The sequence below is a fragment of the Biomphalaria glabrata genome, chromosome 12 (assembly GCF_947242115.1).
Source record: "Biomphalaria glabrata chromosome 12, xgBioGlab47.1, whole genome shotgun sequence".
In the NCBI taxonomy this organism is placed as follows: Eukaryota; Metazoa; Mollusca; class Gastropoda; family Planorbidae; genus Biomphalaria; species Biomphalaria glabrata.
The window spans coordinates 33,323,499-33,336,078 of NC_074722.1; the positions used below are offsets into that span (position 1 = coordinate 33,323,499).

The 12,580-nt window shown below is 32.0% G+C and overlaps 1 protein-coding gene across 1 annotated transcript; it reads left to right on the forward strand.

Moving 5' to 3' along the window:
• Positions 1 to 2,404: 2,404 nt before the first annotated feature.
• On the forward strand, positions 2,405 to 11,631 carry LOC106050995 (uncharacterized). The gene is made up of 4 exons (XM_013206108.2): positions 2,405 to 2,820; positions 4,397 to 4,548; positions 6,012 to 6,125; positions 7,587 to 11,631. The coding sequence occupies exons 1-4, from the start codon at positions 2,524 to 2,526 to the stop codon at positions 7,663 to 7,665; spliced, it is 642 nt and encodes a 213-aa protein (XP_013061562.2). The 5' UTR covers positions 2,405 to 2,523; the 3' UTR covers positions 7,666 to 11,631.
• The last annotated feature ends 949 nt before the right edge of the window (positions 11,632 to 12,580 follow it).

Genomic DNA, 12,580 nt, shown 5'->3' on the forward strand with positions numbered 1-12,580 from the left:
TCCTGATCTGGTCAAACAAAAACAAAGCTCAACCATCGAAATAATGCTGTGGCATTTTTCACAAACTGTCGCAAAACTTTTGTAGCAATGTATGACTCAATTGCTGGAGTTTATTACCATGTTTTCCAAATTGTCACATAATTATAAAATCATGAATATAGTAGGCCTAAATACGCAATTGAAAAGTTACCAATTTAGCTATTAGCAGAAATATTTAGTATTTCTGGATTAAACATACAGCTTTGGCAATTCATATCAGCTATTTACATTTTGATTTCAATGTTATATATGACCCCCCCCCCCCCAATATTACGGTTGGGGGTCGCCGCATAGTGACCAAATGCAAAAAGGGGTCGCGGTACTAAAAAGGTTGAGAACCGCTGATTTAGAGTCTAGATCTAGTTCAAATTTCTTATCTTAAACGCTTTTAGTACGTTTCACGCTATTGAATTGATTATGACGTGATATATATAGAGGCACCATCAGTGACCATGAATACTGTCTCCCAGTATCGACAAGAAATATTTGAGTTAGGCTACTCAATTTCCGGCAAAAGGAGGACTTTAAAAAAAAAATCTATAAATATGCTCTAGAGGGCCCTCATTCACTGACTCACCTATCACAAATTCTCCCACTTGCCGTGGAGAACACTCAAAATTGTTCTCACATAGACATTTCGCTCACCGACAAATTTTTCAAACGAATTTTTTTTTGTTCATCCGACATATGGTACACCGACATCTGCTTTACAACGAATTGTTCACACGACAAATCGTTCACTGAAAAATCGTTCACCGACAAAGTGTTCACTACAAAGCAACATGTTAATATTACATATTCTTGTCGCGTATTTGTATATTTATTTATTTTTGGTAACGAAATGTCTGTGAAAGATTTGTCGTGGATCCCGACCGAGGACGAAAGAATACGAAAACCTAGCCTGTTATCAATTACAGTTGATATATAAATAAGAGAACTAAGATATTTTGTATGATCGAAACCGTCGCGGGTAAATTTAGGCGACGTTTTTTTTTTTTTTTTTTTCGCAATTTCGACCCAAAATGTTTTTTTAAAGACGACACATCCAAAAGTACACAATTAAATGCATGATCCTTTCCTTTTTAAACACTTTTAACTCTTTTTGTACGTAAATCTCTTCTTGGGGTGAAACTTGCTTTTGTAGACATTGTAAAAAAAATAATATTTTTTACAATATCTCTATTTAACTTGTAATAGGCCCACCTTCTTGGAAACTAAGACCTAAAACCTTCTGGGTGGGATGGGCTCAAAACTAATTAATAGTCTGGGTGGCATACGGATCTCATAATTAAACGGCTCTGATTATTTTCCAAGAAATTCGACAGTTGATGTAGGCTATATCATTGGGGAAAAAAATACTAGTTCGTTGGCCATGCTTGGAAAACTGTCTATATAAGTTTGACCGTTATAATTGTTCAAAGTATAAATAGAAATTAATTTAAACTTGCTAAAATAGAAAATATTTATCTTCGGGTATTTTCGTGTACAGGCTCCCATTAAAGAATGATTAATAAACTAATGTTCAGCAACATTTTTTTTTTTTGCGCACTGTCTTCTATACCCACCGGCCACCGGCTACGCCAGTTGATTAGTTCCAGCTTTATTTTTTCCTTATGCTAGGAAAAATTCGTACAAGTGCTCCTCAATTTCTTCCCTATAGTGTCATTCGAAAATGGAATGGGTTGCCTCATGCCTGAATCATTCAGGAAAACCAGAGTTTTAGTCACTGATTAACATGCATATGAATACATTGACACATGAAATGCTTATCTTCTTATATATTAGGGCCTATATATATTCTCATCTTCTTAATCTTATATAATACAGACGTTTCTTCAAAAAAAGAAGATGATTACGTCCTACGCGTCATGCATTTATTACAGACGTTACTTCAAAAAGAAAATAATTACGTCCTTCGCATTTCATGTGTCAATCTAGTCATGCATATGCTATTTTCTCTTTTGAAGTAACGTACGTCTGTAGATCTAATCTATAAGCTAAGATAACTAAACTCCAGTCCCATTGTGGGTGCTTTTATTTCTTATCTTATCTTATATAATACAGACGTTACTTCAAAAAAGAAGATGATTACGTCCTACGTGTCATGCATTTAATTCATTTATTGTCCTTGACCCATATAAAAATGGGTGGGGTCAGAAATATGTGTTTGTCATTTAGCATCATGCCATTTATTTAAACGAATTAAAACAGAATACTAAACTAGAATGATAACTAAATCTTTATTTTAAAAAATTCCGATATAAATGTATATCTTGATCTACGTCTTTAGTAGTTTGCGTTTATAAAGTTTGTGTACGTAAATAAAAAAATCTAGCTTTATTTGCTTTAACCTCTTTTTCCACCTTGTTGTCAAGGTTGGCGCTTATTTCAAAACAAATGATCAAGACTTCCGTCTCAATATCCGCTGCAGCTGCGAAAGGTGTGCTTGTTGACTAGTCTGGACTTATTTAGAACTTTTTCAGAATGGCTTCAAATATCAAGAAAGCAGGATCAGTAATTAGAAAATCATTTCGTTCTCGTCGTTACGCATTATTAGACTTAAAAGAAAACAATAACATTGACATGTCTCCAAATAAAGACGACATAAAATTTAATCAAACACGTCGAATGCGTCGGGATGATTCCAAGACTTCAACTTCTGGCAACGACAGTAACAATGACAATGAGTTGAATGAGGACACCAAGTCATCAAATCCTAAAGGTTTGAGGAGATCATCTGTTACACAGTCAATGCGTGAAGCAGTTGGAACTATAAGACAGGTAGAGACAGACTAGACTAGAATTAATTTTTTCAAGAATCTTTTAATTATACTTTTAACTTATAAGTTTAAGTCAAGTTAAGTTTAAAGTTATTCTACTATTTCTAGATTCTAGAATAGATCTAATTCTTGTTGAATCTCTAGAGTAGTAGGTAGAGTAGAGTACTCTACCTCTAGAGTCTAGACTTAGACCTAGAAGTAGATCTAGGGAATCTAGAATTCTAGATCTAGAACCTATCACTATGTGAATGTGACTATCAGTAGTCAATGACTATCAAATTCAAAGTCTATGAAATGAATGAATCAAAATCAATGATTATCTAGATCTAAATCTCAGTTTATCAACTTTATCTCACTCTTTCCTATCTCATTTCTCAGCTATCTAGAATTCTAGATCTATTTACAATCAAGTAATCAAGATGTAGATCTATATAGTATATTAAATTATTTATAATAGATCTATTTATAATTAAAATAGAATCTAGACTATATCTATATCTCATAGATTTAATTATAATTATTCAATTTATTCTAGAATCTAGATTAACCAGTGTTTCCCAAATTGGGGTATGCGTACCCCCAGCAGTACAGAAAGAAAGAGACAAGTTTAAGTGGGTACATGTTGTCGTTGTACCTCATTAATTATGCGGATTTTATCTAAATACCCATTTATTATATTCATTTGATAAATGCCTTTTCAGCATTTTTATTATTTAAAAAACCCCCATATATTTATGACTTTTTTATGTAGAAAAAATCTTCTTAGACTTTAGATTAAAATAGACACCCGGGGATCCAAATTCTGATGATTTGTGATGTCATTGAAACACAATCATCTTTCTCATGGTTCCAAATCAGTGTTATTTATTCTAGATTATAACTTACATTTATTTCATTCACAATTTTACTTTTCGTTTATTATTATTGTTTTTATGTAGGCCTACCTAAAAAATGGTATTGTTATTAAAATAAATCCACTGGGCTGGCGCGAGGCGTTTAGTGTTACAAAAATTCTAAAAGGGGTACAAATAAGTCAAAAGTTTTGGAAACACTGATAGACTATGATAGAGTGATAGAGGGTCTAGATTCTAGATTATAATTTTTATATAATATATTAATATAGATTTAGATCGAGATCTATAGATTCTATAGTATCTCTAGAATCTAGCTAGATCTAATTTAATTTTTTTATTTGATCTAGAATGTAAGTAATACTAGTTGTTAATAGACCTTAATATTTAAGTGAAATCCATATTACTAGAATCTAGATCTAGAATCTAGATATATCAATAGCTGGAGCTTGTAAAGATATTTTCTTTTTTTCATATATATATATTTTTTATATAAGCATAGATTTTATTAAAAGTATAATTTATATAGATTCTAGAGCTTTAATAAAATAGTTTTAAAAAAAAACTGGCGCAGAGCACAGCAGCATGTCCTTCACTCTAGATTTTTTAAAACTCACACACAATGCTTTTAAAAATTGCATTGAATATTTTATAATAAACATTTCTGAAAACCATATATTTTTAAAAATTTTTTTAGCAATATTAAATCTGTTATTGCATTCACAGAAACTTAGAATGTCAACCAGAAGAAGTCGTGTGAATGTGACACCATCTAAAGTTGGCAAGCGTCGTCACAGTCTTGGGGTTGGTGATGTAAAAATGTCTTCTCCATTTAAAATTGACACACCACGAAGCAACAAGATTCATGGAAAATCTTGGTAAATAGCCTTAGTTGTCAACTTTTTAGATCTAATTATCAGCCAGCAAGGCGCAGTTATTTTTTTTCTTTCAGAAATGTCATTGTTAGGTGAATTTAGAAAGAAAGGTAATATCTACCAGAATTGTTGACCTCAACTAATTCTTCATTAGTTTGAGGCGCGAGAAGCTTCTTTCACCAGATTCCACAATTACGGGTGTTGCATAATGCCATTTTTTTTTTGTTGTGTGTAGGATTGGCGTTTTCCATAATGAATGACACCCCAAAATGACAATTTTGTCTATATATTTTAGGAGATTCTGAGAATTCCAGGACTTTTTTTGTGTGTATATTTTGCAATTTCAGGAGATTTCCAAGAACACCTGGTAAATTTAATAATTTACACCTAGAATTAGCGCGGGTGCTATGAAAGTACGGGGCCCACTGCTGCCGCATAGATTGCAATGGCCTAAGGCCGGCCCTGCAAAATATCGGCGTATGCTCTGCAGTGGGTCGACTAGTATAGTATATTTTGACAAGCCAACAATTATGTTGGGAAAAGACCTCCTATATATATATATATATATATATATATATATACATATAAAACGCAATGTGATATTTTTATATCTGCGATAAACTTTTTTTTTTTTTAACGTCGATCATGGGTGTATCTTAATTTTATAAAAATTTTCAACATATCAATCTAACCCATGATCTCTTGTTGAAGCAGGATGTATTGTTTATGGAAGACGTCTAGTTCAATAGGACTAATCAGGACACTTGCAGCAGTTTTTTAAACTTTCATATTAGATCATTTTGTTGTCAGAACCAGAACACAAGCAAGTAACTTTTTTTTGTGGGTGAAAATCATGTAATTATAGCTTACTTTTTTTTTTTCTCCCTGAAAACCTTCAAAACCTAAGGCCAATGTCACATTTTAAAAGTATGTATGTTTTGTAGTCTTCTGTCTCAATAGCCGTGCTTAAAACTTTGAAAGGTGTGCTTATTGACTGGGTTTTAATAATTTTTTTTTTTTTTTAGCATATTTTATTTCTTAAGGTATTAAAAGAATTTTTTATTTCAATCTTGACATGTTTTTGAATTTTTTAAGTTATTTACTATTTTTTTTATTTATTTTTTTGTATTATGCCTAAATGAATTTTTTTTTGAGCTACCTCTCTTTGTTTAGAACAAAAAAAAAGTGTAGCTTTTCAAAACGGAAATCAAAGATAGTGGGTTAAAGATAACCAAAAGAGAATAGACTTAACCAAAATGTTGAAAAGTCAAAGAAAAGGAAAGTTATTCTGATAGACAAAATCCCAAAATTACTTAAGAATCTACATCAGTTAAAAACTCCCCACTATTTGCATTATTATTGAAAGTTAAATTAGATGGGATGTCATTGCCAGTAACAGATCTGTGCTTGCATGCCTGTGCTAAATAAAAAAACATGTATAATATGTGAACATTTATGTATTTCAGTCTATCTATGGAAACTCCCACAAGACTGCGACGTGAGGTGGAGGCCCTAACTGCCAACATGCAGGCCCTCAGTGCCTTAACTCCGAACACTTTGCATGCCAGGTCTACAGCCAGGTTGGTATTATTTGCCTGTGTTAATGAGCTGAATGTTTCTTTTATCATCTGTCCATTGACCTTCATTGTGGTGGTGATGCGGCAGTGTAACCAAATCCTTCCACTTTTTCCAGGATATTAAGAGAGGCCTGTCCATTCTTTTATGCTGTTCAGGCAGCCTTTCTTTGGGCGACCTTTTCTTCATTCTCCAATCACTCTTCCTTGAAGGATGGTTTGAGAGTGATATGTGCAATATTCCCTAAAACCTATGTGCTGAAAAATCAAATTAATCGCTTGCGCAAATCAGTTGTCAATAGAGACCAGCCTTATAGATCTAGATCCTAACCAGAATTTCACAATATTTTGAAACTAATATTTGTTTTAGATAAAATAAATCTTGACAAATAATAAAACAGTTCTAAGTAATTAAATAAAATATTTTTGGGCTGCTAAAATAGATTTTGCAGTCTTAAAATAACACATTCATTGGCTAGCATCACCTATCCTATACACTGCTGGGACACCACACAAGACCTGTTGACAGTCTTTTTCCATTGCTCTCTGTTGTTCAATGACAGGACCAGCCATTCTTTTATGTTGTCTTTCTGATGCTTTCACTGTCTGCCTCTTGACTTTTCTTCTTCTTTTTCCTTGTACTGTTACCTGAAGGAATGTCTTTGCGAGCATTGAGGACCTTTTGTGGGAGGGCCACTAATTTTTTTTATTCCTGTCATGTTGAATAAAATGAGAGGTCACTTGATAAATGCATTTAGCTATGTGTTGTGACATGAGGATAATGTAACATGTTTCTTCATCACAAACTCACTTTGTTTTTTTTCTTAAATGAGTTTCTGTGTAACCTATTACTTTCTTTAAAACCTTTGTCAATAGTAACTAGGACTAGCATATTACAGTACTCAGTAAGTGCCTGCTACCCATTATATCAAGTGGAACTTAAATACCTTTGTGGGTAAATCAACATTTAAAAAAAATCTCAGTCAATTGTATATATCACACACTCCTTTGTGCTAAAGGGAGAGGCGTGAGTACTGTGACTCTTATCTCACTGTGAAACATATATATCCTCCTCCTTGATTGCCCCAGGATAGTAGAGGGAAAAAATTTTAGAGCAGGCAACCTCAAAACACTTTTTTGATTATGTTGAACCTGAGAAAATACTGGACTTTATCCGGGAGGTGGGGTTGACTACTAAAATTTGAGTTGAGATCGGGCAAAGTATTTGTAAATATACACATATTAACAATTGATTTTTTATTAGATTATAAAAATTTTTTACTATTTGAGTTGTGAGTGGACCTTATTTTTAATAACTTAGTTTTGTAACTTTAAGCACATGACCTATACATGGGAAGTAACCCTTAAGGGATTATGGGAACAACATGGCCTAAATTGTGCCAAAAACCCCAAAAGATGAAATATCATACACATCATTTTTTTCTCTTCATATTTCATTTTTATTAGAAAAACAACTCCACTTACAAATGGCAGTCTGAAGACGCCAAGATCAAGCCGCAGACGTATCACAACAGACATCTACTAAACTTTTTGAAAGCTCAATGCTTCGACTTGTGGGATGGAATGAGACAAGAACTTCCTCTTTATGAAGTCCAGGCAAGTCCAGGTCTAACCAGCACTTCACAGAGTGGTCTAATAATATATGCATGGCAGACTTAAAATGACTTGACACTAACTCAAGCGATGAAATGTTCCGGTTTGCTGATTCATCTCTGTGTTAATGCACACACAAAATTATTTTAAAATCAGTATTTTTTTGTAATATATATGTATATAAAAATTTAAAAACATATTTTTAAAAGAAAATTTTTCCTAATCGTGTTAAGAACTGGAGAAAAATGTCTGCCTTAACCAACTTTTTAAAAAATCTGATATTTAAATATTTTTATTAATAGCATTCTTTTCTATATCACGGTATCATAACTATTTACTGTGTTAATCTATAACTAATGATATGCTTATCATAACTTTTTATTTAGTCCATGATACAGTTTTAATCTTATCTTACTTATGTATGTTACATGTACATAAAAGAACTATCTGAATGAGCATTTCCAAACTTAAGCATTGGAGGAATTTTTCTGTCAAGGGTTAAGGTATGCTTTATAAATATAAAGCTCAAGCATTTCCAGTGAACTTGAAGCAAAATGAGTTTAACCTTTAAAATTTGGAGTTATTTTGATCCTGCAGATGATTTGGGGGATAAGGAAATAAATTGATAATACCAGATATTATAGAGACCAATTGATTGGAATACTCTAGTCTGTATATTATGTAAAATATTTATCATATAGTGTCCTTGTAATATAGAATAATTAGATGACAAATTGCAAAATTTTTGCTGATCATAGCTTGGTTTTGTTTTTGGACCAATGTATCCAACTAATCTTTAGTTCTTTGTTGTGTTTTTAGTCCTATCACCCTCTTTAGTTTGCTCATAATTTTCAGTTTAAAAAGCTAACTTTCTAACTAAAGAAAGGTAACTAAAAAGAATTATAAGAAAAATATTAATATAGATCTAATTAATGCTATGAAATAACTATGAATAAAATATCAGTCTATCAACTTTTTAATTTTTAAATCAAAAATTTTTTGTGTTATTTTTTTTTTTTTTTGAAGTGATAGAGGGGAAATGAAAGTTTAACAAAATCTCAATTATGATTTCCGATGGCATTTTCTGTTCTATATCTTTGTTTTTAATTATGTTGAAGTATAGTCCATTCTCCTTTTTTGTTGTCTTGTTTTTTAAGTTTCCAAATTTATTGAAAGGGCTTGCCTTAGCACAAAGTACTACTTATTCTAAAAACCATGAATTTTTTTTGAGAAGTTTAACATTCAATAGCTAGCAAGTGTAGAACATTTGTAAATTTTTTAATAGATATTTTTCAAAGCTACTTAGGAAACTATTCTAGTTTTTGTAACATTCAGAACATAACTTTCTTTTGAAGCATGAATAGTGAATGAAACTAACCCACATTTTTTCTATTAGGCTACATATTTTTTATATGTTTTTTAAAACATTTAATGTGCAATATATTGTTCTGTAAACAATAACATAACTGTAGGCTAATAAATAATAATAAATGGTTATCCTGTATATATTTTGAAGTTTTTTTTTGTGGGTTTAAATCTTAGATCCTAACTTTTTAATCTCTCAACTGTAAACATTTTTATAGCTGCTGGTAACAACTCTTTTTGAAGACAAATGGTGTGCATGTAACTAGTTTTGTCTAATGTGCCTTTTTAAATAACAACTTTGGCAGCAATGTCTGAATACACAGTATACAAGATGTACTGGATACAATTTTATTTAATTTTTTATATTTTTTTTTTGACATACTTTCGTTATGTATATTCTACTCTTTTGACGTGATGACATTATTTATTAACATTTTTTTCCCTCCACATTGTGAATCAATACATAGATTTGTAATAACTTAAGGAGAAATTTTTTTTTTTTAATTTTCCATTTTTTTGTCAGAAGACTTTGTTAACTATGTACATGTTGTTTTTTTTTAAACTTGAGGCTTACCATTTTTCTCTGGGCAACAGAGTTACAATCTCAGCTCAACTAACAATCTTAGCTCAACTAGCACATTGAACTGCTCAACACAATCATAATCTAAGCTCATTGATTGCTTATACATTAACTGAAGTTACCTGTGTACTAGATGGTAAACAAGTCTTTTGAGAGATTTCTTTGTAGTTGTGTATTTTAAATGTTTGAACATATGAGAGTAAACAAGAAGAAACTGTTATAGAAAAATGCATCTGATCATTGTGTTCGGCTGATTAGGTGCTCCGGTGAATTAGTATCTTTTTTTAGCATGACATTTTTTTTAACACCGATATCATACTAAAAATGATAGTAGAAATTCTTTATACATTAGCAACTTCTATTGCTAGATAGGATATAAATTTATTGATTGGTTGTGTTTTATTGCTTATGATTATTGGTTTTATAAAAATTTTTCCACATTGCGTACAGGGGTGGGCAACATTAGAACTATTTCGGTAATGGGGGGACGCATATATGTATTCATGTATATATCTAAAAAATATATATATACATGTATATGTACTTACAACTTAGAAAAATATGCTAGCTAACTGTATAATGTCTTTTAATTCATATTTATACTGTATTATACATTCATGTTTCATTTTTTAACACTCTCAATTGAGGAATTACAAGAGTTAGCCATTTCTAAAACTAATTTTACGATAAAAAAAAAATTGTATTTTTTTATATCACATTTCACCACAAATGTATGGTTGTACTTAATGTGAAGTATTTAACTGTTTACACACATGTGTAATGTTCCGGAACTGTAAAATTAGCTTACTAGTTGTTATCCTTTTGACTGCTGTCAAATTACAGCCGGAGTATTGACTGGAACTTCTCTTTCAGGTCATAATTTGCTTGGAATTATGTACTCTGGAGCTGAATCAGCTTCAGCGCTAAATGGTGAGCTGATGGTATTGAAAACTTTCTTGACGTCTTAAAATTTGCTTTTATAAATGCCACACATAAGGAATCTTGTACTATTAACCATTTCATTACAATGGTAGCAAAGGAAAATGACATTTTGCACTCGCTTGAAGGGAGAAATTGGAAAAACCTTGTTTGAAAAGATTTAACATGCACTTACATTTCATATGCAAACAGCCCTTTGCAATAGCTGCCATGAAAAACATGAAATCTAGTCTTCCACTCTTCGCATGTCCATCAAGGAACAGAAAATTTTCTTTCTTGAGATTTTATATTCTTAACAGTACCTTACAAATGCTAAGACAGCGGATACCGGGTACATCAGAATATTTTGTTTCTAAATCAAGTACTCTACGAAACTGCCTGTGGTTATCCCTAGCTCTGATATATGGACCAATAATATGTTATTATATGCAGCTTTGTGCAAAACGTTCCTGCTTTTAGTTTATGGTTGGAATATTCTTTAAAAAAAAAAACAACTTTTTCTGTCAAAGATGGAGCTCCATCAGTTGTTACACTTGCCATCTTGTTTAAAGCATACCCAACACAGTTCTTCATAGCATTGAATATATACTGGCCTGAGATTGTGTCTTTGACTTAGTGTACTGAGGTATAGCTGATAAGAATACTCTTCCTTTACTTGAAACTTTTTATGAGACAGTTTCAATAATTTACATAGATATTTAGAATTCTTTTTAATATATTTGAATTTTTTTAATGTATATACTGTGGGCATACCTGATTTCTGTAGGTGTCCGCGGAACGTAATTTGCCCACCCCTGGCGTAGAATGATAAACTTTGTGAAAAATGTTATTTGTTTGTGTGTTCAAATTCTGACCTTTTGTTTGATATCTTCATATTGCAACCAATGGCTTGTATTTTGCATGCCCTTTATGTATATAAAGAAAGCATGCAGCTTTAGAGGCCTCTATTTTTAGAATGCAGTAGTTTGTTTGCAGTTATATCTTGATACATTGATTACAATGTGTATCACTGAATTTCTTTGTCTTCTGTTTTATTTCAGTGTGTTTGTTTTTATATCTGGAATAAGAAACAAGCAAAATAAATGAAAAAAACAACACAATTTTACTGATGTTTCTGTCAAACAAAATAATGAATTGGTTACCTTTTTAATTGATTCATGTTTTGTTAGGTACAACATTAATTGTTTCAACTTGATCCAAGAATGGGGTTGGGAGAAATAACATGCACAATTATTCAAGGGAACAAAACCCAAGATATTTAACTAGATCTGTAAATACTGAAGGATTAATTTCCTTTGTATCAAACTATAGCTACATATTAGCAATTTATCGACAAACTGATTAATTTTTAAAATTTATTCATGTTTTGTCTATGCCAATGATGATTGTGCAAAAGCTTCAACTTGATCAGAGAATGGATCTGGTAGAAATGTGCTTCAACTTTTTACCAGAGTGGTAATTTAGTTAACATATTTTATACAAATAAATTTTTTCAAAAGACAAGACAACGTATTAGATCTAGTGATAGGAAAACCAAATACAGTGACGTATAGGATGCCCTCCAAATAAGAAAATTGCAAAGTTTTGTTGTAATTAATACACACACAAAATCAAATTGACCAAACGCAGGGTAGCGCTCCTAAAATCACATAAAAATGCACACCTTGACCTCTAACCCTGTCGGTTCAAATACGCTAGGAGCAGTCGCTATTAGCAGTTCAGCTGGCTACCCACCTAAGAGAAGGAAAACTGAATTCAAACCTCTGCTGCCTTGCAGCTATGTCCAAACATGGGAAAGGCGTCAAGTTCGTAAGTCAATCCCTAGGAAAAATCATGAACCAGCGACCTTAATGCAGACTGCCTTAAACAGTATCGGTATTGCCCTTCCTTTGGAACATCAGCTGCGTGGAGAGGGGGGAACTGCTGTGTGGATGACATCGTTCCGACCACAGTTAATGCCCAG

Coding starts and splice junctions, on each gene's coding strand:
- LOC106050995 (XM_013206108.2), top strand. CDS start 2,524: ATGGCTTCAAATATCAAGAAAGCAGGATCAGTAATTAGAAAATCATTT. Junction 2,821..4,396: donor CAGTTGGAACTATAAGACAG/GTAGAGACAGAC, acceptor TTGCATTCACAG/AAACTTAGAATGTCAACCAG. Junction 6,126..7,586: donor CATGCCAGGTCTACAGCCAG/GTTGGTATTATT, acceptor CATTTTTATTAG/AAAAACAACTCCACTTACAA.